Here is a 25,501-nt window from a genome sequence, read left to right as displayed (position 1 = left end):
TCGCGTCCTCGCGCGTCGCGTCGCGGCCGTCGCGAAGTCGCGCGTCGCCGAGTCGCGTTCGTCGCGTCACTCGCGCGCGCAACACCAATCGTTCGCAAAAATGTTCGCGTCGACGCTCTCGCGCGCCGCCGTCGTCGCCGCCGCGCGCGCGCCGGACGCGGACGCGTCCATCGCGTCGCGCCGCGCCGCGGTCGCCGCGGGCGCGCTCGCGGTCGCGCTCGCGCCGCGCGGCGCGCGCGCGCGCGGCCTGCCGACGCTCGAGTGCGCGAACGAACTCGTCGTCGGCGCGCGCGGGCTGGCGTTCTGCGACGCCGTCGTCGGCGACGGCGCGACGCCGACGGCGTCGAGCGTCATCAAGGCGCACTACGTCGGGCGGTTGGAGAGCGGACGCGCGTTCGACTCGAGCTACGAGCGCGGCGCGCCGCTGCAGTTTAAACCGTCGCAGGTGATTCAGGGCTGGGGACTCGGGATCTGCGGCGACGGCGACGCGATACCCGCGATGCGCGTGGGAGGGAAGCGACGGTTGGTGATCCCGCCGGAGCTCGGGTACGGGGCGCGAGGCGCGGGAGGGGCGATACCGCCGAACGCGACGCTGTACTTCGACGTCGAGCTCGTCGCCGTCGCGTGAGGCCGACGTCGTCGCGCGTCGGTCGCGCTGGTGACGGTTAGCGTTTTGAATACTTTTGTTCATCTGTTTCGTTTCGTTTCGTTTCGTTTCGTCTTCGTCGTCGTCTTCGTCGTCGTCTTCGTCTTCGTCTTCGCGGCGCCGCGGCGACGGCGACGGCGACGGCGACGGCGTCGCCGCACACGACGTCGCGCAAAAGCGTCGACTTACGCGCCCGCTCGAACGTCGCGAACGCGTCATGCCCATCTTCTGAACCATCAAAACGGCCGCCGACGGCGCGATGTACGCCGTCGGCGCGACCGATAAGCTGCAAGGCACCGGCGTGTGGAGCTTCATCAAGGCTGAGCGCGACTCCGGCGCGAACAAGGCGGCGAATAAGACGAAGCGACCGGAGCAAAAGAAGAAGACGCCGCAGCGCTTCCCCGGGGGGAAGTGACGGGACGGCGAAGCTCGGTTCGAGCGCGCGGTGAGCGCGAAAGGTTACGTTATCTAAAGTGACGTGGCCTTCGGGACGCGCGAGCGAACGAAGAAACGACGAAACGACGCCGCGGCGCGCGCGCACGTGACGGGCATCGAACGAAATCGACTTCATAGTGAGTGTTCGAAGTTCGTGCTCCGATGACGCGCGCGCGTTGATGGTGAATCGTGATGTTGTTTAGTTTTTTACGCGGCGCCGGCGAGGGAGCGCGAACAGACCGCGTTTGTAGTGTGACCACGTTTTATGATTGTCGCTATGAATACGCTATGTTTTCTTACACTGTACGTTTCGTCCTAGTCGAGCCATGCCGGTCGCCTGGCGCCGTCGAATCGTTGATCATCGTTCTCGTAATCGCTAAAGGATTGACTTCGCTGCGTCGACGCGTCGTCGTCGAGCGTGTCGGCGTCGGAGGCGGAGTCCCACTCATGATCATCCGCGACGAACGCGTCGGAGTGCCCGAACGCGTTGTTTTCGACGTGATTGTAGTCGCTTCCAACCCCCAAAGCGCGAACATCGACCACTGGTACGCCGTAATGTCCGCCGTCGCGCTGGCGCGTGCCGCGAGAGCCTCGCTTCGCGGTCGCGGCGTCGCCGCCGTATATCTTTGAACCGGTCTTACGCACCCAAGGCGCGCCACCGTCGTACTCGCGTTCGTTATCATAACGATGATGAATCAGCTCCGCGATATCATCGTCGTCGCCTTGTCCGAGCGACCACGCGTCTCGCGAGTTCACCGAGTCGCCGCGCACGGGGCCTCCCGCGTACGAGCCTAGTTTCATTTTGGCCGCCGCGACAGTGCTCTTGTCGAACAAGAACGCGTAATCGGGCTGATATTCGGGACGGTACGTCTCCGAACCGACGATTAACCCGGTCATGATGGCTTCGTGATACTGAGGTAAGTTTTTCCACGAGCGCGCGATGTCTCGACGCGACTTGCCCCAGTTATGCCACGCGACTGCGATTTGCCACAAACCCATGACGCCCAAAAGGGCGAAGAACATACCCATGAACGGCATCCCCGCTTCGCTGAACGGTCGTTCTGCGAAACGCAGCTGTACGCGTGGCGGTGGAGCGACGAAATCTCCCGCCGACAACGCCCCGACTGTCGCGTCGCGATACTGATGAAAGTACGTCGTCGCGACGCCGGTGCTTTGCACGATGGCCGTGAGCGCGCCGTTGTCGTGCGGCGGGTTTAATATTTCACCCCCAATCTCATACGCAAGCGGAGGAGCATTGTTCTTACTCGAATGTTCAAAGTCTTTCGTCGGTTTCGCCAAATCAGGTGTCCAGTGGTACGAGAACATCCAAAGACCGATGAGAGCGTGAATCGAGACTGAGATGAAAAGCACCTTCGCCGCCGTCATGGGAAGCGTGCTCTTCGATCTTTCGGGCAACTTGCACACTTTCAACAGGAGGCGGTAATCGTACAGGTACACCAACACGAAGTACATCGACAAAACCAAGTATATCAGCGGCATACCGCTCGAAAAGGTCATCGCCGCCATAATCGTAAAGCAAACGTCGCCGCACTTGGCGCCGGTGTCAAACGATGGCCCTTCAAACGCCTTGTTCAGCTTTGCTTGCGTGTGACAGTACGCCACGGAGAATTTTCGACCGACATGCGTGATGATGTCTACAAGTACTCGAGCCAAAATACGTATCGTCACGCTCATCATGATTGCGAAAAACAACACCAAGCCGACGTCGTTGAACCATTCGCTCGTGAAATCTGCGTACTCGCCTTTGAGCCCAAACATTTGCTTGATGAGCGGGAAATACCTGCCAATGTGATAGAAATTGGCGTTGAGCAAGCCATAAATAACCGCGACGTTCAAATATCGCACCCAGAAGATTATTTTCGTCTTGAGCACCTTCGTGGCACTGCGCGTGCGCAAACGTTCTGCGGCGACGAGGAGGGGCACAATCCATTCGAGGAGGACGTTCATGAGCGTAATGCAAAACGACACCCACAACCAGTTGTAATACTCTCCTGGACCGAGGTTCACGTATTTCGCGCACGAGTGGCGAATGGCTTTGTTGTATGCCCGAACAACCTCCGAAGTTAAGCCGTACTTCAGACTGGCGCAGTAGCACGCGTGACAGTTTTGCATCGTCGGACCTCCCGGACAACGGTTGGTGTCTTGGGCGCAATTCGTCAAATCACGAACCGCATCCTGCTGAGCGTAACGACGATCTAAGAGTGTGGCGTTGGGGTAGTCGTAGAAAGCGTAAATTGGCGCCCCCCAAGGCATGCCAACGTACGTTTTGTCCTTGGAAAAAGCCACGCCGCATTGGTCCAAGCGAGCTCTGCATGCTGTCCTGAACTGATTCTTATGCGTCTCGAATTGCTCAACCGGATTACCGTGGGCGACGACAATGCCAACATCGTCCGCAAGCGTAGTGACCATCATGTCTGCGTTCTCCCACAGCTTCTCCTTGTCATCCACGAGCATCTTCAAAAAGCCGTAACACAAGAGCACGACGGCCGAGCACGAGAATAGCACGACGAGTCGACGCCATGAGCGATTCGAGAGATTCAGATTCTCGAATCGTACGTCCTCAGGTTCGGGAGCATCTCGCACTCTGTACTTCCGCTTTCCTCGGAAACGCTCTTTCCTAGGAAACGCAAAGATGTACGACATTATACTGCGCGTGTTGCGCAATATACAATCAATCTTTGAGCCTTCGGTTTCAAACGTGATGAAAGCACTACACTGTTTCGCCCGCGTTCGCGCTCTTCTGCGCTTCAATTTCCTATCCACAGCCAATATCTCGTTTTCTATAGCCGTCTTCGTGCCGTCACCTCCGCGATTACCTGCGGCGATGAGCGCAGCTTCGGCTTCGTCGTAATCCTCCAACAAGCGCCGACGCCGTCGCTGCGCGTTGATTTGCATACACTCCGTCTTTACGAGCACGACGTCGGCTACCGTCCCAAACCTGAGCGCGAAAAAGCATCGCACTTCTTCATCGGTCGCATCGCTTGGTAATCCTGTAACTAATACCGTGTAATCCTTCAACGTCGCCGTCCCTCTCTCGACCCGTCGCTCCGTACGCATCAACACAAGCATAATCACTGGAACGCTCAATATAATTATCAAGGACACCACGACATCCATCACCACCGAAAATCGAATGAAATCTATCTTACTGGAGCTCCACCGCAGCACCCCACTCGTTGTCCCCGCGAGCACCCACGCTCGTTGCGGCACATCGTCAGGCGCCACGGTCCCCAAGCTCGCGCTCATCGGATTCGCCCAGTGCCAATCGACGAACCACGAGTGAAACGACGTCGTCGGGCGTCCACTGAGCGCGTCCGCCGTCGGCGCTGTCGCGGTTTCAGGCTCCGCTTCGTAATGCGACGCGTAATACGTGCTCGTGTAATTAATGAACATCGCGGGCAAATTCAACGCGAACGCCGCGAAGAACAAGCACGCGAACGCCCGCAGCACGAAAAAGTATCCCGATACCCCCGCCCCGAACTCCAATCCCAAGTCTACTTCGGAGTCAAAATATTTAAGTTTTTCCAATTTCCCATCCTCGCTCAGCAGTCTCGGCTGCGCGCTGTCCGCGTGCGTCGCCGCCTCTTCCGCGCTCGGCGGCAGGTACACCCCGCGTTCCCGCTCCACGTCGCGGTGATCCTTCACCCGCGCGTCCTCGAACGCCTTTGTCGACAGCACCTTATCCGACGCGATTCGTGCGTCCGCACGCGCGCGCGCGGGCGTCGCTGGCGTCCAATTCGTGTCCATTCCGCGTCGGTTTTGCACCGAATTTCGCGAATTTGCGGAATGCCGCGGGGTCGTTACGTCGACGAGCGTCGCGCACCGACGCGCGCCACGCGCGCGCGCGCGGTTGAGCTTTCAACACGACGCGTACTATCGCCCGACGCGCGCGTGGCGCGTTTACGGTGCGTTCGCGGCGATGCGAGGCGGCGGTGTTTGACGCGCGGGACCCCGTCCTCGCGGTTCCTTCCCCCTCTGGCTCGCGAGAACCACATTCGACGGATTCGGTGCGGAAGCGCGCGGTTGCGTTCGCGAGGGTGCTTGAGTAACGTGATATTACAACTTTTGGCGCGGGCGCCGCGCGCGCGGCGCGCGCCGACGGGTTTCGCCGTCGATCGACGGGGCGTCGGATTCGCAGTCACGCCGAGTCGGAGCCCGAACCGTCGTCGGAATCGGAATCGGATTCCGCGCCGCCGCCGGCGAGTTGTGCGGACACTTCGTCGCTGAGTGGTGTGATGCACGTCCATTTCGGACGATTACCGAGATCGAGTTTCCACACGTCGTCGAGGGAAACTTCTACGTCGCCGAGCTCGACGACGCCGCCGAACAAGTACATGCTATTCGCCTTGATCGCTATGGCGGCGTTGATTCGTCCGCGAGGTTTCGGGAGGGATTTCGGCGGCGCCTCTCCACTTCCGGGTGAGTACAGCAACTCGCTCACGACGCCACCGACCTTGTATAGCTTGTACGCCTTGCGAACTTGATAACCGCGAAAGTGAGCTTGAATCTTAATCGCCGCCCGGTGCGCCTCGCTGCGAATATTAAAGTTTTCGTTCACCACGTCCCCGGCGGCGACGCGCTCGGCCTCTTCCAAGCTCCCCGCTTTGTGTGTTTTCGTCTTATCTTCGCCGTACAAGGTGACAGGGAACCATTTCTTGGCCTCCATGTTCAAGTTGTACGCGTCGGTGAAGAACTCAGAGACGATGACGTCGCCGCGCTTGACCTCGTGATCCACGACGCCGCCGAACAACACTAAACGCTTCTTCAACGCGTGCATCGCACTCGACGCCCCTGCGCGCGCGCTCGGCGCTAATCCTTGTCGCTTCAGCTTTTCCCATCGCCACGTCTTTAAATCTAACTTCCAAGCGTCTGAAAACGTCGTCCCGCGTTCGCTACGATCCTCGTCGGCGTCGCCGTCGTTGTCAACGTTTTTACAATACCCTCCGTACACGATGAACGCGTCATCGTGCACGCCCACGTGACACGCGCTGCGCGGACTCGGTCCGAGCGCTCCCTCGCCCCCCGCGCACCGACACTTCCACTCGCTCTTCTCGAAATCGTACTCCCACGCGTCGTTGTAATACCGAACCTCGCGTCCAGTGTCGTAAAACCCGCCGAATAAGATCGCCTTCTTCCCCCAAATCGCCATCCTATGCCCCGACCGCGCGCTTGGCCCTCCCTTCGCCGGCATTGCCTCCCAAATGTTACTCTCCAAATCAAATCTCCAGCAGTCGCGATGGTGTAAAAACCGCTCTTGATTCGGCGACGTAAACTCTCCCCCGAACACGTACACGTACCCCCCGTACGCCAACGCCTGATGTCCCGACCTCGGATGCGGTCCTTTCGCGTTCGATACCTTCGTCCATCGATCGCGGTCGACGTCGTATCGATACAAATCACCGTACACGACGCATTTTTCATCCCCCGGCGTCACGCGTTCGCCGCCGTACAAAATCAACTCATTCCCTCTCCCAACCACAGTCGCCGTCAGCGACGCGTGTCCTCGCGCCTGCGGTCGCGGGCAATCCTTCTCCACCTCCACCTCCGCGCGCCGCGCGTCCTCTATCGCCATCGCGGCTAAAATAGCGTCGATGTCATCCTCCACCAGTCCTCTCTCCAGCCGTCTGTGATTTTTTTCCGCATTCTTCTCTCGTTTCAGCGCCGTCTTCGTCGCCCCCGTACGCTTATCCGCGCTCACCTTGCCGAGCTTCTTCGCCACTTTCTTCCGCTTGTCGCGTCCGCCGCCCATGGCGCGTCGCGCCGCGCGCGTCGTCGTAAAGTGTCGTCGTCGTCGTCCCGCTCGTCTCGTCCCGACGGCGACGGTTCGCGACAGTGCGCGACGCGCGCGATGGCGAACACGCTCGAGGAGTGGTACGCGAGCGTGCCGACGGTGACGCGCATGTACCTCACGCTGACGTTCGCCGTCACCGTGGGCTGCGCGCTCGAGGTGCGTCGACGGAAGCGCTCGATTGGATTCGACGCCGAGCGACGAAGATTCGATTCGCGCGGCGAAGGGGGCGACGCGCGCGAACGGCGGGAGACTGACGACGCGCGCGCGCGACTCGACGCAGTTGATCTCGCCGCTGAACGTGTACTTCAACAGTAAGCTGATATTTCAAGAGTACGAGCTGTGGCGGTTGGTGACGAATTTCTTCTTCTTCGGCTCGCTCGGCGTCGACTTCGTGTTTCACATGTTCTTCCTGAGCCGGTACTGTCGAATGCTCGAGGAAGGGTCGTTTCAGGGACGGTCGTGCGATTTCTTTTACATGCTGCTGTTCGGGGGGACGCTGTTGACGGCGTTCGCGCCGTTCGTCAACGTGCAATTTTTGGGGACGAGCCTGACGTTTATGATGGTGTACGTGTGGGGACGGAGAAACGCGGCGACGCAGATGTCGTTTTTGGGGTTGTTCAACTTCACGGCGCCGTATTTACCGTGGGTGTTGCTGATTTTTTCCACCTTGATCGGATCGCAGCCGATCACGGATGCGCTAGGAATGATCGCCGGACACGCGTATTACTTTTTGAAGGACGTGTATCCGGAGATGACGGGGAGGGAGCCGTTGAAAACGCCCGCAATCGTGTGCGCTTTGTTCGGTACGCGGCAGAGATTAGTCGACACGGATGGGGTGCAAACGCGTGCGGCGCGACGCGCGCGGCGCGACGCGGGGGCGGCTGTCGAGGGAGCCGCTGGGGCGCCGCGAGACTTGAACGAGTAAAGCGACGATATAGAAAGCGACGATATAGAAATGTTGTGAACGAGACGACTTAGAATTGACAAGAAAAGAAAGCCTTTCGCGCTATTCTATTGGAGTGCGGTAACGATCGTATCCATGACCGCAGCCGCCGCGACGGCGTCCATCGAAGCGACGGTGAATCTATATCGTCCGCGCACGTTCGCGTCGCTCTCCACGCGAACGCCCACAAAGACTTCACCGCATCGTTCGCCGACGAACCGGCTTCCCGCGATTAAGTTTGCGGGGTTTGGATCTAAGCCTTTATGTACGACGAGCCGCATGCCCGAGAAGGCGTTTGACACGCTTTCGATGCTCGTCGCGTACTGCTGCGACACGTCCATAATTTTCTGTTGCTGCCCGGCGGACGCCATCTGGTGCCACTTGGCGATGAACTCTTGCGGCGAAGCGATGGTCATCGGGCTCAAAAACTTGGTCACACGTACGGGCAACTCCAGAGACCTGGCACACGCCGCCGCGACGGCGGTGGACGTGTACGAAAACTCGAGTTTTGGCGCCGAGGCAAACGCCGACGTAATCGCTACTTGCAACATCAACTGCACCTGGCGCTTCGGTCCGATGGACGCGGGGAAGGGTTGAAGACTGTGACGCAAGCCTTCGATCGACGGTATGACCATTCTGAAGTTTTGCAGATCCGCGCTCGCGGACTTGTTCCCAACGTAGAACATCACGCGACCTTGAGACCCTTGCCACTGCGATTTCACGCCAATCTGTACGTTCGCGTCTTCATACAGCAAGCCGTTGTCGGCGATGAGGAACCGTTTCGCGCAGTCTTGAACGTTCACCGTGGGTTGAATACCGTCGCTCGACGTCAATGATTGTACCGGTGCCACGGGTTGCGTCGGTGCCGGCGCCGCGGGCGCCGGCGCACCCAGAGCTCCAAAGGCGTCTAAGGCGTCGCCGTGCGTCGCCGGCGGCGGTTGCGTCGCCGCGAGCGCGCCTAAGCCTAGTAAATCGTCTAAAGCGTCTGCGGACGATGTGGTCGTCACCGGCCCCGCGGGAGGTGACGTGGAACTCGGAAGTGCGAGACGCTCTTCTACCGCTGGAAGTGCGGGAGGGGCGTTTCCGAGAAGCTCGTCGAGATTCATCCCAGTCGACGACGGCGGAAGCGCCGCCGGCGCCGAAGATCCGTCGCCCATCAAGTTGCCGAGCAAATCTGTGACGGCATCGACCGGCGGTGCTGCGGCTGCAGGAAGCGCCGGCGCCGACCGCGCCTGAGCGCGGGGTTGCTCTCTCGCCGTCACGACACCACTCATGGCAAGTTTACGAACTCCCGCGGCGACGTCCGAGGCGACGTTTTCTACTTGTATGTGCTTCTCCAACACGCTCGAACGTTCAGGGTACTCGGGCATGGGCTCGAGAATCGGTCGCATGTTCGGTCCGAGACGCAAGAGCTTCAGATATTCGTTTGCACGTTGCTGCAACTCGACGTCAAACGATGAGCTCATGTCGGTGAACACCTTCACGATCTTACCCATCGACGCCTGATCGCAATTCTTGTGCATCGCAACCTTGACGAAGGCTGTGAGCATGATGCCCTGCGTGACCTCATCCGTATCCTGGAACAGTGGCACTAAGAGATCGACGTACTGCGACGCGGGAATGGGAAGCAAATACCCAAACTCTCCGATGCAGTACGACATCGCGCGAAGCATGAGTTCGTTCGACGCGCCCTCGTCGCGCAACTTGACGAACATCAATTGCGCCGTGCGACCGTGAAGCGACGCGTCGTTGGTTGCGATTTGCACCATGCGATGCCACAAGTCGTCGTTGATGAAATCGCCCGCCTTGTCTATCATTTGCATCGCGATCTCAATGAACCACATGCGATCGTTCACGCTGTAGCGCTCGGCCAAGATGGCCGTTTTGAGCGCCAGTTCCTCGCGAATGTCAAAATCAGCGGTGACGAAGTACTTGATGAGCTCCTCGATGACAGAGTGCACGTTGGAAGCATCGCACATAGAAAACAATAAAGTCAACGCGCGGCGACGAATGGAAATGTCCGCGTCGTGCAACGCAGCCACGACTTGCTCTTGGTACACCTTTATGGCTTCTCGCAAATCCGCCATCGCCGCGAGGGCGTTGAGCGTGTTGAGAGCCAAGTAGCGAATATTCGGTTCCTTCATGTCGAGAAAATTCCCGAGAATCTCCACGCACGGGTCCAACAGTTCGTGCGCGTAGTCCATGCTAGTAACTAAATTGATCGCCTCGAACAAGATGGCGTGCAGCGCATTGTTCTTATTGAAGTTTTTCACCGTGTCCGTCTTGGTGAGGATGTTTCGCATGGCGATGAGCTGCGAATCGAGCAGCGCCTGATCGTCTGGTGTGGGAAAGTACTGCAAAATCTTCATGCACTTCACCTGTAACCATGGAGAGGGAATACCGTAGTACAAATACTCGGGCGGAATGTCCTTATTCCTCGTCAATCGTTCCAACAACGCGATGACCTTGGGCACGCACGCCTCGTACCCTCGGTAATCGTGCTGCACGAGACCCAGCAACAAACCCAAGACGCCCATGAGCACCCCCAAATCGCGCTCGGCGTCGAGTAAGTCGGTCATTTTTGACGCGAACGTTTCCGCGAGTAAAATTTCAGGATTCTTACGAAACAACCTCAACAGACACAGCGCCGCCTTTTTCCGAACCACCGGCCGAATCGTCGGCGTCATCACAATCGTCTCCACGTCCCCAGCTAACGAATCCGCGAACTCCCGCCCCCCGACGTTCGCGATGCACGACAACCCCAAGCACTGATTCGTCTCATTGCTCGAGATCACATCCGTGCGTATGCTATTGATGGCCATTCTCAAAAACTCGTTTCTCTCGTTCAATATCACCGACGTCGTCATGTACCCAACCTGTTTCTCCGCGTACGACGACGCCGATATCAACTTCAGCGCCTCGGTGTGTCCAAAGTCCACGTTATACCCGAGCATGTATATGTACAGCAGCTTCAGCACGTACTTTTTCCGTTCGTACGCCGTGAGCGCGCGGTGGGTCTTATTGAATTTCCGTCGAATATTCGCCAGTTCCTTCTCCACGCGCGCGCGCTCTTGCTCCTGCGTTCGCGTTCGCGACGCGCGCGACCCTCGTCGTCAGTCCGCGCGCCTCTCTCTCGCGCTCTCGCCGCTCAACGCGTCACCGCGCGTCGTTTCGTTCGATCGAATGCCCTCGCCCGTCGTCGTCATCCCTCGCGCGCGCGCGCTCGCCGCACCTTATTACTGCAGTTCCGCACGTCTTGCACGAACACCGTCAGGCCGCGCATACCACCGAGAAACGGCGCCATGTCGCCGCGCGCGCGCGTCGCGTCGCGTCGTCGAGTGCAGATCGTCCCGATGAGTCAACGGAAATTCGTCACAAATTCGCGACTCCGCGACGCGCGCGCCCTCGCGCGCGCTCGAACGCGCGATGCGAACGCGCACACGTATCTTTGTGCGCGTCTGATGGCGTCCGAGTCGCGCGCGCGAGCGCCGATCGCGCGCGCGAGGCGCGAAACGTTGAAGAAGATGCCGCGGTCGAGTCGAGCGAAGCGGCGTCGCGGCGTCGCGGCGACGGCGCTCGCGCGCGCGCTGATCGCGGCGTCGTGGTCGTGCGTCGTCGCGCTGCGCCCGGGGGCGTCGATGTCGATCGACTGCGTGACGCCCGAGGTCGGGCCGGCGGTGGGCGGGACGCTGGTGACGCTCGCGGGCGAGGGGTACGGCGGGAGCGCGGACGCGGCGTGCGCGTTCGACGACGCCGTCGTCGCGCCGACGTCGAAGGGGACGCAGAGCGGGCACGCGACGATGGTGTGCCTGAGCCCGAGGCACGCGGACGATCGAGGAGGGTTCGTGAGCGTGGGGCTGACGCTGCGAAGGGCGAACCGAGCGGCGACGACGGCGCCGATGAATGAAAACGGCGAGACGTTTAATTTCGCGAAACAGATGTCGGTGACGAACGCGTACCCGACGGACGCGCCGGAGATCGGGGGAGAGGTGTTTTATTTGCAAGGGAAGCACTTGCACGAGGCGGTGAGCGTGCGATGGACGAAGCCGGTGACGCACGTGGGGGTGGACGTGGTGTCGAGCGCGTTGATTCGATGCGAGACGCCGCCGCTGACGAGCGGGGAGATTTCGTCCATGGTGATCGCGACGTTCACGGCGTCGCAGAGCGAGTACGACGCGAATGCGCTCGCGGCGACGACGGCGAATCAGACGGTTTCCATACCTCCGCGATCGCGCGGAGTGTTGGGATTTGTGTTGGAGACGAATGACTTTTCGCTCACGAGCGCCACGTCGAGCGTCAACGTCACGGGCGGCACGCCCGTGTTGGTCACGGGGAACGGTTTTAGCACCGTCGGCGGGGAGGACGACGGAGACTTTTTGAGTTGCTTCTTTGGCACGATAGGCCCCATCGACGCGCGCGTGACGGCGTCGAAGACGGCGACGTGCTACTCGCCCGCGCGCGCGGCGGCGGCGAGCGTGCCGTTGCGCTTGGGCATCGGCAACGGTCGCTTCGTACTCACGACGACCGTGAACGTGGCGTTTACCGAAACAACGCGACAGACAACCGACCCACTTGAGCCCGCGGAAGAGGCACAGAGCTTGGTGGTGATGAATCCGACGCTAGACGTCGCGAGCGGCGCGACGCCGTTTGACGTCGTCCTCGGCGGCAATTTCTTCGTTAGAGGTTCAGGTTTTTCTTTCGATTATGATGACGGTTGCGTGTGCACCTATCCCGATGCCTCGACTTCACGATTGGTGTACGTATCTAGCGCTATCGCGCGGTGTTTGGACACCCCGACTTGGACATCGGGAGAGGTGAAAATTAGCTGTAGCGCCGACGCGAACGCGGTGGTTCGCTCCGTGTACGTCGCCCCCGTGGCGGTGCCAACGATCACGAGCGTGGACGTGCTGACGATCACGCATCAGGGTGGCGTGGCGTTACAAGTCACTGGGACGTCGTATCCCGACGAAGGCGAGAGTCGAGCGTATTCGGGATGTCATTTCGGTGCCGTCGGTCCCGTGCACGCGCGATATATGAGCGGGACAGTTGCCGAATGTGTGACACCGGCGTTGAAGCCGTCGCAGAGCGCGCTCATGCTCGGGTTCGGGGCGACGGAGTCGGTAGATTTAGTACAGTACGGGTTGACTATTCCAGTCACCGCGGAGACGACGTCGGCGTACGTCGCGCCGCCGTTGTGGTTGACGCCGGCGACGACATACCTCGCTGCGGCGACGGCGAAAATAATCGTCGGGGATCATCAACAGCTCGGGACGTTGTCCGTGGGAACTTTGAAGTGCGTGTTCGGTTCAGGAAATTTAAATGCCACTGTCGGTACGTACGTCGCACCCTCAGTGCACTGTCCGACGCCCGCACTCCTGTCCCCAGGCTTCGTCGTCGTGCGATTGGCGCGCGACGCCGCCGCGGCGTCGCTCGATCCGCCGGCGATTTTGTTAGTCAAGGAAGACCACGCGGTTACTGGCGCGCATCCGCGCCAGACCTGGGGACCGGTAGACGTGATATCAATCACGGGATCGAATCTCATATCCACGCACGTCGAGGGAACGATAGATTCCGCGAAATCGCTGTGCGTGTTCGGCGGCGGCGCCGGCGTCTCTGGTGGCGTCGTTGTTTCGAGCGCGTTGATCATGTGCGAGTCTCCGCTCGCAGAGTCCACGGGTGTGGTCGAGCGTTGGGTGACGCCGTGTTTCGAAGAGTGCGATTCCACCAAAGCATTACCCACCGGATCGACCGCCTCCGCCTCGCACACGCGCGTGGCGTTGACGTCCATGGCGCAATCGTACATGTCCGCCGTCGACGCGGCGAGCGGTTGGACATTCGGCGGCACGCCAGTTCGCGCCACGCTCTCCATCGCCGTCGCGAGTGAGATGCTTACGTGCCACTTTGGTTCCACGCGCGTCCAAGCCCGCCCCGCGGGAGTCGCCGTCGTCGAAACCGTCGCTTCGGCGCAGGGCGAAAACATTGAAATCGACTGCGTGTCCCCCGCGCGCGAGCGCGGATCCGTCACCGTGTACGCCACCCTGGCGCAATCCCGCGCCCCACTCTTGAGCGGTGTGGCGTTTCTGTACAAGTAGTTTTAGCTCGTAGCGTCGCGTCGCGGCGACTTCTGTAGCGAGTCCGGTCGAACGAATTCGCGTCTCGCCGCGCGCCGCCCGCCGTCCCGGCACATCATGGCGTCCCTCGCGCGACCGGGCGTCGCCTACACCCTTCGCGGCGCGTTGTATCTCGCGTTGACCAACCAAACGAATGCGACGCCGCTGACGCGACTCCGCGGACCCGCGTTCTCGATGCCGGCGTCGTCAAAGTTTCAGTTACTGACCGAGCCCGAGCCGACGGCTGCTGAACTCGTCGACGTCATCGACGCCTTCTACGACGCGCTGCCGCCCATCGCGAGCAGGTGCGTCGACGCGACCGCGCGCGCGGCTCGATTCCACCCGCGAGCGTCTCTCGCGCTCGATCGGACCCCGCGCTGACGAAAGAAGTGACTCTGGACGACGCGCGCAGCGGCGAGAGCGACCCGGGCGTCGTCTTCGCGGGATACGGCGAACCGTTGCTGCGCCACGACGTGCTGTGCGACGCGCTGCGAGAGATACGAGCGCGAAGACACGGAATCGCGACGCGCGTCGCGACGAATGGACTGGTGGATGTGGCGGTGTGCGACGCGTTGCGGGACGCCGGATTGCGAAGCGTGACGGTTAACTTTGCGAGCGCGGATCCGGATGAGTACGCGCGAATCATGGCGCCGAGGGACGGAAGGACGCAAGGAGACGCGTTGGCGTTCATTGAACGATGTAGTGAACTCGGGATGGAGGTAGAGGCGACGACGACGCGAACGCCCGGCGTGGATATCGCTCGCGCCAGAGAGCTCACGATGGCGCTCGGCGCCAGCGCGTTTCGAGAACGCGAATATTTCCCTTAGAGCATTTTCCCTTAGTTTATTGTGAATACGTGTTGTACAACGATGATCGAAGCTATGTATTGTGCAGTCGCGATCTTTTCGCGGGCGTGAAGTCGTCGGCCAGCTTGCGGACGGGCGCACGATTCGCCAACGGCGTCGACATCGCGCCGCCGACGGGTGTCGCGGCGACAATTGCTCGCGGTCCCCCGCGCATCGGCGCGGGCGTGGTGCCGCCCATGGGCGTGCATTTCACTATCGCGGGCGTCGATAGCGCGCGGTTACCGCTCGGTGCGGGCGTGGCGCCACCTTGGAGAGCTGAATGGCGCGTAACGCCGCGAAACGTTTGCGGTCGCGGATGCGCGAACGTCGGCTTTTTCAAATCTTTGACGGACACCTTGACTTCCTTCGTGTTGTTCCGCCCACGCGCGAGGTGATGCCAGCCCTCGTGCGGTTTCGCCTTAATTTTGAGCTTCGGCGCCGGTTCTGCGGGTGCGAGTCTTTCCGGTGCTTTCGGCTTTCTTGGTGAGCGCCTGAGCGCGGGCACGGGAGAAAACGGCGTCAACGCGACGGCACTTGCGTCGCCGCCGGCGTCGGGTTCCATGGTCAAGCCGAGATCGCGCTGCAACACTCGCAAAGTGTCTGGTATGAATCCGCTATAGTGTGGAGTCAACTCTGCCGCCATCAACGAGCGCACGCCCTCGACGCCGCAGGGTTGAAGAAGAAAATGAATCTCGTCCACCAACTTTTGCACAGACTTGACGAGTTTCTTTTGCTCTTTCTTCGAGATGGCGCGCTCTTCGACAGCCTCGCACGCGTCCGCGCCATTCTCATCGCGCACTTGCGTCACTTTGAGAGAAGCCAACTGCAGCGCGACGTGCATCTGTAATATGAACTCCAGCCGCTTGGCCGCCTTGGATGAGTGTACACCGACGTACTTTGCCTTGAGCTCTTTTGAATTCTTCGCGATTGCGCGTTCGAGTCGCTCGACGAGATTATCGTCTTCGTTCGAGCCCACGCTCAAGCGGAATCGATAAATAATCTTGGCAGCGAAATCATGGAGATTCGGCTCGTTCAATCCGTCCCCACCTTCGAGCGCGCTGAACGTAGCGACGAATGACTCGTATTCCTCGAGCGCCGCCTGTTCGACATCCCCAGTCCATGGCGGCACGTCAGCGTCCATTGCAAACACCGTTAGCGTAGACGCGAGCGATCGTCGCGCTCGTGACTTTCGCGGCGGCGAAACAATGCCATTATGGCGTTTGAGCATGTCCTTGAACCGTTCATCGAGATTATTCAAGAGTTCGCCCGCGGTGTCTGAAGATTTCGTCGCTTTATCTTCCACGCGACGCAACATTTCTCGAGTCTTTGGCACCAAATCGCGCGAGCCGTACCAAGCTTCCAACCGAGAGGCATCTTGTTGCACGCCAATTCGCTGGTCCGCGATGAAAGCTTCCTCAAGGGTGTTCACATCGACCGGCATCAGCGGCGCACTTGAGCTCTGCGTCGCAGCGTCCATCGACAACACTTGTTGCGTCAACGCTAAAGAATCCTGCGTCGCCGGAGGTGACACAATCTTCTCGCGCACGTCTTCGCGAATCTTCGCGAGCAATACGTGCACATTTTCGAGTGACGCTAAACAATCTCGCCTCGACGCGAGTTTAACAATTTCGCTCCGAGCGCTCGCTTTCGCTGCCGACGCGCGCGGGCACAGCTCGCCAGGCGTCGTCTTCAGGGAAGTGACGATGAAGGACGAACACGTCAACGGCTCTAGAATCGCGATCTGCTCGTGTCTCCCAGCATCGCGTCGGACGACTGCGACTGCGTCTTTTAGTACAAGCATCGCCATAAGCGCACGAATCGGCGAGTCGTCAAAGCACAAAATGGTTTGCGTTTCAACAGCCAGCGCCGCGGCTGAGGGCGCTTCGGCGCGGTCGATGAAACCGACAATGGCAATCGAACCGTCACCTCGACCATGATATCGCGCTTGATGGGCTTCGCCTAAGCGATGCGCCGATTGCGAGTCTCGAGTCTCGACGATTATGTCCACCGTACTTGTCGACTCCACCGTAGTCGTGGACGCGCTCGCCTCGTCACCGCGGCTCAGCGCCGAGAGCGTCGAATACAGCGGCAGCCAGGACGCGAGTCTGCTCGCGACATCGAGCGATATCACCGCACCATTCAATTTATGAAACGTCTCTTGCAAGACGTCCGCGAACGCGCCCGTCGGTCCGTCGCCGACGTACAACAAATGCGCTCGAACGCGGTCTCGCTTGAACTTCTCCTCGATGCCTTTAAACAACTTGGCCACGTGCTTCGCATCAACCTTCGCCGCTTCCGCTTCCGACAGCTCGGGGAGTGCGGTGATGATGAATAACGCGCTGTACTTCTCGCCTTCGTCGTCGTCGTCCGCGAAAGTCGCGGCGAATCCGCCGCCCGCGGCGGCGAAATCGTTCGTCGCCGCGCCGACGTTCCGCGTCGCGTTCACCAACCAACTCTCGATCGCCCCCCGTCCATCCTCGTCGCTCGCCGCGACGTCGCCGCCGCTCGTAAATGTCTCTAAATACTCCCCGCACGTCGTCTCGCACGTCCTGAACGCGTCCTCGACGGCGTTTTTGTCGCACCGCCGAAACTTTCCAAACTCATCGCCGCGTCGTCCCGTCGCCTCTCGCGCCCGCGCGTCGAACGCGTGCGGCGGCACCGACCCATCGCACGCGCGCACGGTAAATTCAACGTCTTCGCCCGCGCGCCCGTCGACGGCGCGTTCGAGCGCGCGGCGCGCGAAGGTTTTCCAAGTTGAAGATTTAAAATCAGCTCCCGACGTCGACGCCGACTGCGTCGCGCTCGCGCGCTCGCGCGTCGCGCGCGCGTCGACGAGAAAGTGCACGCGTCGCGGGCGCGCTGTGTGCGCGGCGTCGACGCGCATGTCCCGCGCGCGCGGGTGAGTGACGCGGTGCCTGGATCCGAGCGCGCTCGACGCGAAGCCGAGCGGCGAGCGGCGAGCACACGCGCTGTCGGCTCGCGGACGCGCCATGAATGAATGAATGCGCGTATCGATACAAACTCTGCTGGAGTGATCACTAGTAGAAACTTCTCAGGATAAATCGAAGCCGCTGCCGGACTTGACGGCGTACATTAATTTTTCGCGCAACGCGTCGTCGGAAGAATACGGCGGTAGTTTCAGAAGGTTCATGCACGTCGCGGCGGTGGGAAGCCTGGTCAAGTCCGCGGTCGCGTCGGGGGCGTCCGTGCCCGCGGTACCGCTTCGATGCACGCACAGTTTGGGTTCGAGATGCGAAAACCCGAGCAGTGGTGTGTTGCTGCACGAGGTGATGAATTTGAGCACCAAACGTTGGTCGTCTGGGGAAATCGTACGCATGACGCGCCACAACGCGCGAATCGTCGGATGCGACGCCTCGTAGCCGCCAGAGTATTCGCAGTTTGCCGCCATGTCATCGATGTCCATGCTTCCCGTGCGATTACCTGATATGAGTAATCGCAGTTCGGCGGGGGTGAACATGTCGAGCCAACGCTTGCGAACGGCGATGCTAAAGCCCGCCTTCATGCTCGAAAGTTGGCGGTAGATTTGCGCTCGAAGCAAATAAATCGACATGCAATGAAGGTACCGCGGGACGTTAGCCCTCGTCACCGGTACGCTCGAGCCATTCGGGATGAGCTCGATCACAGTTTCTTCCATGCCACTTCGATCGATGGCGGTAAAGTACAGACATAAATCCTCGACGTCGCCTTGGTAGCGTTTGAGCGAAACCAAGTTGCGATAAAGCTCGGGATCGAGCGTCGTCAGGTCGTTAAACTCGACGTGTCGACCTTTCAGCGAGGCGAGGAAGAAATCAGCGAGTGGAACGTCGAGAAGAATCCCATCGTAGCACGCTTTGCCGAGGATGGCGCCGAGAAAGTAAAAGTACTGCAAGTGTCGCTCGCCCGCGTGCAACTCAGACGCTGGATTCGGGTAGAGCGTGCGCTCGGGCGTCTCGACGAACAAGCCGAATTTCGGATCGAACGCTTCCGCAATTAAATCGTTCAAGAAATCTTTGAATAAACCGCCGCCGTCGACGCCAGCCTCTTCGAGCCCTTGCTGATTGATGAACTGCACGCGAATGATTCCGCCGAGCGTCTCTGTGAGCTTATCCGAAAGACCGGCGATGCCGTCTTCGAGCAAGTGCCCGCGTCTTACGCGAATCGTGGCGTAACCAACGGCGCCCATTTGACGCTCGCGACGACGGACGTCCATGAATTTGTGCACGCGCACTTCGAACGGTACCAAACACGGTGCACCGCACAAAAGCATCGACGCGCGCGATTTTGCATCGCGGGCCTCTTGCAAAAGCGTTGGGATGTCCACTTGGGCGTCGCGCACTTGAAACTCGAGCGGGTTCATAAATTGATGACGCCCGTTGCGATCGTGCAGGCGCGCGAGCGCTATAGAACACGCGTGCCATGTCTCCGCCTCGAAATATTCGTCGATGAAAGACAGCGCGTTTAAAGGTGTGCCATCCGGACCCCGTTCAACCCACAGCAACGTCCAGAGCGTGTCTCTTAAAAATGCGACGAGACGCGTCGTCGCCTCGAGACCGAGCGGTTTTCCCAGACGATAAAATTCTTCATCGTCGGAAATAGCGGTGTAGGTGTTGTACAACTTTGCGAAAACGCCCAAGGCTCTGCGGAACGAGCGTTCTTGCCCACCTCCGGAAGTTTGCCTCCAATGCTCGAGGGCGGGCCAAAGTTGAGCGATGCAATCCGTGCCAAACGTGAGCACGCGCGTGAACGACGCTCGCTCGGCGCCTCTGAGCACCATGTCGCACGCGCACGCGAAATGCGTGAACCCTTCGATGCCTACTAAGCATCGCTGCGCGTCGTTCGCAGGCATGATCGTTGTGACGAGTCGCGCGACACACGCGTTGTCGCCGAAGAATTCGCGCGTTTGCATCCACGTCCTCGTGGCTCGCACCGCCTCCATGTCCACGTCAGGGGGCACGCGTCGAATTTTACGCGCCTCCGCGCGCACGGCGCGAAGATTGAGTAAGTCAATCTTGACGCTATCGTCGTCGTCGTCGTCGTCGTCCGCACCGCCCTCGTCATCGTCTTCGTCCTCCATCGCGTTCGGCGTTGTGGCAAAGAGCGCGCCGCTCAAAACAGACGACTCCATGAGTTTTGTCACCGCGACGACGACATTCTGTGACTGCGAAAAGTCCATCGTACCTATGAACGTTTTCGTGAGTTGCAACACGTTCCCGAGCGCGGCGTCGACGCCGCTCAGCGGCGTCTCGAGTGCGACGGTAGCCACCGAGTCGACGTGACGATCAGACTTGAACGCGTCGACGACGAACGACCACAAATCTCTCGAATGAATCTCCGGCCCGAACGTGTCCCACACCCCGGGTATCGTCGCGAGCATCGACGCGAGCGCACCACTCGCGTCGTCACCGCTACACCGCGCGATGTTTTCGCACGTCCTAAGCATCGCCGCCCGAACGACGTCGTCGCGGCGACTTTGATTTCTCAAAATATCGAGCAAAATCTCTCGCACATCTTCCAAACCATCGTTCGAGCACAGAGTCGCGCACAATTGAACGCCAGTATCTTTCCATCTCGCGTCATCTCTCGCCATGAGCGCCAACAAAGCGCTCGCTAAGTGCGTCTCCGCGACGTCGCGTCCAGTCGTCTCCTCCAAGCGCGTCGTCGCTCGAAGCGACCCCACGATCAACCGCACCATCTTCCGCATCCTAATCACCCATCGCGCGCGCTCCACGCCCGACGCCCGCATCGCGTCGTCCCATCTCTCCACGAACGCCTCGCTCGGCGCCACGCTCGTCGTCGTCGTCGCCGCCGCGTACAACCGTTCACACGCCGCCGCGCACGCCGCCCAATCTCTCCATCCATCACCAAAATACACCAAAGCCCTGCACGACGCGTCATCAACCATCACACCTTCGCTCGCGTTCGCGTACGCTTCCCTCACCGCCGCTTTCGCGCGTCTAACCTCCCGCGCGCCTCGTCGAAACCGCTGCGCCGTCGCCGTCGCCGTCGCCGTCGCCCTCTGCGCCGCCCTCCGCTCCCGCGCCTCGCGCGCGCTCTCGATCAGCGCCCGCTGCGTCGACGGTTCATCCTTTCGCCGTCCTCCGAGCGAGATGTGTCGCTTTTTCGTCGTCGATCCGTCGAACACCGGCGCCATTCGTTCGCGAGTTTACCAAACTGTGTCAATCGAGATTCACAATCGCCGACCGCGCGCGACGCGCCGCGCGCCGCGCGACGTCGGCGCGTCCGCGCGACGCGCACCGACGCGTCGACGCGCGTCGACGCGCGATTCGCGCGCGATTCGTGCGCGCGCGCGCGAATGCCGGCGGAATGACGCGACGCAATCGTCACTCGCCGACGCATCGGCCGCGCGCGCCGCCATGGCGTCGCGCGCGACGACGCGCGACGTCGACGACGGCGGCGTGTTATTCCCGCGGTGCGTTACGCCGACGCGCTCTCGCGCGCGCGCGCGTCGACGCGCGACGACGACGCGATGATGACGCGACGAGGGCGCGCCGACTGACGCGACGAATCGACGAAACGACGCGCGCAGAGTGACGCATCAGCGCATCGACGTCGACGTGAGGCGCACGAAACGCGCGCTTCGCGGCAGGACGACGCTGACGTGCGCGGGCGCGGACGGCGCGTTCGCGGGCGCGCGGGTTCGCGCCGAGGGGTTGAAGATCGCGTCGTGCGCGATAAACGGTGCGAGACGCGCGAGGCGAAGCGACGACGACGACGACGACGACGAGCGATTCGAACGATGCAAACGATGCGATGCGACGCGATGCGACGCCGCGACGAGAGGAGGCGCGAGCGGGGAGACTGACGGGTGATGGATGGAATTCGACGCGCGCCAGGCGTGGAGTGTCGAGCGACGAAGACGAAGACGAGTAAACCGACGATCGGGACGAAGACGGCGCCGAGCGATGCGTTGAGCCTGGCGAAAGACGTGCGGACGTATTTGGAGTCTGAGAGTAACTTGGACGGAGAGGAACACTCGAGGGAGGTGGTGATCGCGCCGGTGAGCGGGGAGAAGATTGAGGCTCGAGCGCGAGGCGCGGCGAACGGGGAGTCGACGTCGGCGACTACGGAGAAGGAAATCGTGATTGAGATCGAGTACGAAACGGACGAAAGCGCGATGGGAATCGCGGCGGATGAATCGTACTTTTTGTGCCCGGGGGCGTCGAGGCGGCCGGCGTGTTGGTTTCCGTGCGTCGAGCGAGGGGACGTGCTGACGACGTTTGATTTCTCGGTGAGCGCGCCGAGGGATTTGCAAGTCATCACGTCCGCGCATTGGGATCGCGTCGAGCGGTGCAACGACATCGATGAAGACGAAGACGGCTTTAGGCTGCGACATCACTTCACGGGGATGTATCCGACGTTTGCGCACGAAATGCGATTGATTTGTGGCAGGTTCAAGGCGGTGTCGAGCCCGATCAAAGGCGTGACTTTGTTCGCTCCCAAAGACGGCGATTACGCCGAGCGCTTGGAGATCGCGGCCGCGGGTGTGAGTAAGGCTATCGTGGCGTACGAGGAATATCTCGGGCATCCGTACCCTATTTCGTGCTTGAATATCGTCTTCATGCCGGACGAGTACGTGGGAGCGCGCGATAGCTTGGGCGCGTGCATGAACATTCACTCGGCTAAATGGTTGATAGACCCGACGCTCAACACGGCTTTGCTCGATGCGCGCGTGCATATCGCCACCGCCATCGCGCGACAGTGGTTCGGGGGCGTCGTCGTCCCGGCGGATACCACGGACTGTTGGGTCGTGGAAGGACTGGCGCAGTATCTCGCCGGCGCGTATGTGAAAAAGTTGACGGGATTGAACGAACTGTCGTTCAGGCGCATGCGCGACATGCAATTGACGGCGCGGATGGACGACGGTGAATCACTCCCCCCTCTCGCCAGTCGTGCGGCGCGCATTTGGCGCGCCGGACAGTACGCCGGCCCCGACCTTGCCGCCGGCGGGACGCCGAAGCCACTCTCGGCGAGCGTCGAGCGCGGGTTGCAAGCCAAGGCGGTGACGATCATTTACATGCTCGAGAAACGCCTCGGGCCGGATGTCATGCAGAAGGTGTTGAAATATTTCGCAGGATTGCATGTTCGTAGAAATAAGAAGGAGGGCGGGACGCGCGCTGGTCCCTCCGCGGAGGTGCTGTCGAGCAACGCGCGTTGGATTCACACGCTGCAACTCTTCGATCACTGCCGCGCGACGGTCAACTTGGGCAAAGGTGAGGTGAACTCCTTCTTAGAACGCTGGGTGTATGGCGCGGGCACGCCGAAGCTGTGCGTTGGATACGTTGTGAAACGTAGGAAAAACGTCATGGAGTTTGCGGTCAAACTCGAAGGGAGCGTCGCGGCGGCGGCGGCCGACAGAGCGGCACTCGCCGTCGCCAGAAACCATCGCACTTCGGTCACCGTGCGCATGCGCGAAGAGAACCGCCCGGATGCGAACGATCACGTCGTATCGCTAGGACATTCTGCTTGGCAGTTGATGGAGATTCCTCTGCAACCGAAAATCAAAGATCGTCGCCCGAAGACAATCATCGAATCTGGAGGTGACCCCGAACTCATCGCCGCGATGGATTGTCCGGTACGATACGTCCGCGTGGACCCGGAATTCGAGTGGATGGGCAACATAGAACAAAGTGCGAAGCAGGTCGGGTTAGAGTCGATGATGGCGCAGATGCTGGAGAAAGAAAAAGACATCGTCGCGCAAACCATCGCCGTGGAATTTCTCGGTCGCCGCGTCGCCAACGGATCCGTGAGCGCAGTTCTCGTGCTGGATAAGTGTCTGAACTCTGAGGATACCTTCTGTCGCGTGCGCGCCGAAGCAGCGCTAGCGCTCGGCAAAAGTGCGAGCGAGAAAACGCAATGGGGCGGATTGAACGCGTTGATTCGGCATTACAAAAAGTTTCAGTGCGACGCCAACACGGGAAAGCCGAAACAAAACGACTTTAGAGACCTCGCGAAAGTCATCGTTGACGAAGCCGTCATCACGGCGCTTGGTTACGTCATGGATAACGGAATCACCCATCAGGATGCGCTCGAGGCTATCGTTGCCCGACTAAAGTATAACGACAACGAGGGCAATCCGCAGAGTGATGACGGATTCGTGGCGACGTGCATCGCCGCGCTCGGCCGCTGCGTTCCCGCGGATGGCAAGCAACTGCAAACCGTCATGCAGACGATTCATTACTACATTCGGCGTGATGACAGATTTCCAAGCGACGACCTTTGCGTGACGTGCGCTGGAATCAGAGCGTTAGGCTTACTCGCTTCGACGATCGACTCGAAAGAGCTCCGCGCCGACGCCGAACACGTCGCCAAACTTGGATTCGCGCTCGGTAGACAATCCACCGTGCTCGCTTCCGCGGACACGATGATGTACCTTCGCTTCGTCGAAACTAAGAGCGAGATCGAAGCGCTCAAGTACATGCTTGAACGATCGGCGCAAGAGTCTGCGGCGACAAAGGCTGCCATGTTGTGGAGCGCGTGCGAGTACTTGCAATCCGTCGCCGGGGCGGATTCTTTGAAGGGCGTCTCGAAGCCGATATTGGCCGACCTCCGTGATCTCGTGCTAAAGGGCGGAAGCGAAATTGCGAGCGCGGCGTTTTCGATCCTCGCCACGCTCGCTTCGCAAGATGAGAGCCTGAGTGAGATTCGAGAATCCATCGCCGAGGCGATTCGGCGCGCGGGCGATCAAGTCCCAGTCGGCGTCGATGTCCACGCCGCGCACGCCGCGCCAACGGCTGAGGATGAAGTCAAGCGCGCGGAGAAGGAAGCTAAGCGTGCTCGGAAGCGAGAACGCGAGCGCTTGCGACAAGCCGCGCGCGCCGAGGTAGACTTGAAAAACGCTGAACAGCGTAGAATCGACGCCGAGGCGGCGTTTGTCGAACAGCAAGCGGAACACGTACAAGACGACAAGACGACCGTCTCCGAGCGCACGGCGACGATGATGGGATCAGAAGGCGACGCCACGCCTCAAGGTGGTACTCCGGTGGGTGGCCTGAAGCGCGCGAGAGATCAGAATCCGAGCGTCACGCAGTTTGCCGTGGAGCCTGCGGCGCCCGTCGCGACGGAGGACGCCGCGCCCGCCGCGACGGAGGACGCCGCGCCCGCGAAGAAGCTCAAACTTTCGTTCAAAATTAAAAAACCCACGACGTAGGTAGACTATGAATACACACGATGCTACATTAGCGCACAACTCGAACGAACGCGTCATTGAATCTTCGACTGATCCTTCCACAGGCTCGGCAAGCGCGACCAGCACGCGTTGATCGGATCCGGAATCACCCGCAACCTCGCCGGCCGCGTCGCGTACAGCGCGATCGCGCACATCATCACATCCGCCCTCACGAACGCGCTCACTCCACTCAGCGCCATCGCCGCGTACATCGTCGCCGCGCTCACCGTCCTCGACCGCCACTCCGCCACGCTCGCCGCCCGTTCCGCCGCCTTCGCCGCGCGTTCCATCAACACCGTCGCGTCTTTCGCCGTGAACTCCATCACCGGCGCCGTCTCTTCCGTCTCATTCTCGCCGCCGCCCTCGCCGCGCATCAGCGCTCGCCGCAGATCCGCGCGTCGTTTTCCGTCTCGCGTCGCCAGCGCGCACGCCGCCGCCAGCGCCGCGCACGCCGCGTTCGGCCGCGCGATCGCCGCCACCATCGCCGCTCGCACCGCGATCGCCGCGACGACGCCGCCGCGTCC

At 60.6% G+C, this 25,501-nt stretch overlaps 13 protein-coding genes across 13 annotated transcripts; 6 read left to right on the top strand and 7 right to left on the bottom strand.

The window, feature by feature from the left end:
• Nucleotides 1-100: 100 nt before the first annotated feature.
• Nucleotides 101-628, top strand: FBP16-2_21 (peptidyl-prolyl cis-trans isomerase, FKBP-type; the record flags this gene model as incomplete). The annotated part of the gene is made up of 1 exon (XM_001422860.1): nucleotides 101-628. The coding sequence occupies one exon, from the start codon at nucleotides 101-103 to the stop codon at nucleotides 626-628; it is 528 nt and encodes a 175-aa protein (XP_001422897.1).
• A 277-nt stretch (nucleotides 629-905) lies between these two features.
• OSTLU_29679 (predicted protein) lies at nucleotides 906-1,363 on the top strand (the record flags this gene model as incomplete). The annotated part of the gene is made up of 1 exon (XM_001422859.1): nucleotides 906-1,363. The coding sequence occupies one exon, from the start codon at nucleotides 906-908 to the stop codon at nucleotides 1,059-1,061; it is 156 nt and encodes a 51-aa protein (XP_001422896.1). The 3' UTR covers nucleotides 1,062-1,363.
• A 20-nt stretch (nucleotides 1,364-1,383) lies between these two features.
• OSTLU_29678 (predicted protein) lies at nucleotides 1,384-4,849 on the bottom strand (the record flags this gene model as incomplete). The annotated part of the gene is made up of 1 exon (XM_001422771.1): nucleotides 1,384-4,849. The coding sequence occupies one exon, from the start codon at nucleotides 4,847-4,849 to the stop codon at nucleotides 1,397-1,399; it is 3,453 nt and encodes a 1,150-aa protein (XP_001422808.1). The 3' UTR covers nucleotides 1,384-1,396.
• Nucleotides 4,850-5,240: 391 nt separating this feature from the next.
• OSTLU_29677 (predicted protein) lies at nucleotides 5,241-6,880 on the bottom strand (the record flags this gene model as incomplete). The annotated part of the gene is made up of 1 exon (XM_001422770.1): nucleotides 5,241-6,880. Exon 1 carries the CDS (start codon nucleotides 6,849-6,851, stop codon nucleotides 5,241-5,243), a length of 1,611 nt encoding a protein of 536 aa, XP_001422807.1. The 5' UTR covers nucleotides 6,852-6,880.
• A 70-nt stretch (nucleotides 6,881-6,950) lies between these two features.
• Nucleotides 6,951-7,818, top strand: OSTLU_36520 (predicted protein; the record flags this gene model as incomplete). Its single annotated transcript, XM_001422858.1, has 2 exons — nucleotides 6,951-7,049; nucleotides 7,174-7,818. 2 exons carry the CDS (start codon nucleotides 6,951-6,953, stop codon nucleotides 7,816-7,818), a joined length of 744 nt encoding a protein of 247 aa, XP_001422895.1.
• Nucleotides 7,819-7,955: 137 nt separating this feature from the next.
• Nucleotides 7,956-11,167, bottom strand: OSTLU_48152 (predicted protein; the record flags this gene model as incomplete). The annotated part of the gene is made up of 3 exons (XM_001422769.1): nucleotides 11,069-11,167; nucleotides 9,104-10,913; nucleotides 7,956-9,010 (listed from the first exon to the last, which is right to left on the bottom strand). Coding segments are annotated over exons 1-3 (2,937 nt in total), but the record flags the coding sequence as incomplete, so codon positions are not given.
• Nucleotides 11,168-11,360: 193 nt separating this feature from the next.
• Nucleotides 11,361-13,940, top strand: OSTLU_25921 (predicted protein; the record flags this gene model as incomplete). Its single annotated transcript, XM_001422857.1, has 1 exon — nucleotides 11,361-13,940. One exon carries the CDS (start codon nucleotides 11,361-11,363, stop codon nucleotides 13,926-13,928), a length of 2,568 nt encoding a protein of 855 aa, XP_001422894.1. The 3' UTR covers nucleotides 13,929-13,940.
• A 201-nt stretch (nucleotides 13,941-14,141) lies between these two features.
• OSTLU_29673 (predicted protein) lies at nucleotides 14,142-14,773 on the top strand (the record flags this gene model as incomplete). Its single annotated transcript, XM_001422856.1, has 2 exons — nucleotides 14,142-14,251; nucleotides 14,359-14,773. The coding sequence occupies 2 exons, from the start codon at nucleotides 14,142-14,144 to the stop codon at nucleotides 14,771-14,773; spliced, it is 525 nt and encodes a 174-aa protein (XP_001422893.1).
• Nucleotides 14,774-14,825: 52 nt separating this feature from the next.
• On the bottom strand, nucleotides 14,826-17,675 carry OSTLU_19192 (predicted protein; the record flags this gene model as incomplete). The annotated part of the gene is made up of 1 exon (XM_001422768.1): nucleotides 14,826-17,675. The coding sequence occupies one exon, from the start codon at nucleotides 17,673-17,675 to the stop codon at nucleotides 14,826-14,828; it is 2,850 nt and encodes a 949-aa protein (XP_001422805.1).
• Nucleotides 17,676-17,843: 168 nt separating this feature from the next.
• Nucleotides 17,844-18,974, bottom strand: OSTLU_36723 (predicted protein; the record flags this gene model as incomplete). The annotated part of the gene is made up of 1 exon (XM_001422767.1): nucleotides 17,844-18,974. One exon carries the CDS (start codon nucleotides 18,972-18,974, stop codon nucleotides 17,844-17,846), a length of 1,131 nt encoding a protein of 376 aa, XP_001422804.1.
• Nucleotides 18,975-19,284: 310 nt separating this feature from the next.
• OSTLU_19190 (predicted protein) lies at nucleotides 19,285-20,942 on the bottom strand (the record flags this gene model as incomplete). The annotated part of the gene is made up of 1 exon (XM_001422766.1): nucleotides 19,285-20,942. A coding segment is annotated over one exon (1,658 nt), but the record flags the coding sequence as incomplete, so codon positions are not given.
• Nucleotides 20,943-21,620: 678 nt separating this feature from the next.
• On the top strand, nucleotides 21,621-24,990 carry OSTLU_25920 (predicted protein; the record flags this gene model as incomplete). Its single annotated transcript, XM_001422855.1, has 1 exon — nucleotides 21,621-24,990. One exon carries the CDS (start codon nucleotides 21,621-21,623, stop codon nucleotides 24,957-24,959), a length of 3,339 nt encoding a protein of 1,112 aa, XP_001422892.1. The 3' UTR covers nucleotides 24,960-24,990.
• A 22-nt stretch (nucleotides 24,991-25,012) lies between these two features.
• OSTLU_29669 (predicted protein) lies at nucleotides 25,013-25,459 on the bottom strand (the record flags this gene model as incomplete). The annotated part of the gene is made up of 1 exon (XM_001422765.1): nucleotides 25,013-25,459. The coding sequence occupies one exon, from the start codon at nucleotides 25,457-25,459 to the stop codon at nucleotides 25,013-25,015; it is 447 nt and encodes a 148-aa protein (XP_001422802.1).
• Between the last annotated feature and the right edge of the window lie 42 nt (nucleotides 25,460-25,501).

The sequence above is a fragment of the Ostreococcus lucimarinus genome, chromosome 21 (assembly GCF_000092065.1).
Source record: "Ostreococcus lucimarinus CCE9901 chromosome 21, complete sequence".
Taxonomy (NCBI): Eukaryota; Viridiplantae; Chlorophyta; class Mamiellophyceae; order Mamiellales; family Bathycoccaceae; genus Ostreococcus; species Ostreococcus sp. 'lucimarinus'.
Note: the sequence above shows the minus strand (reverse complement) of the source record. Positions and strands in the feature narration are given on the sequence as shown.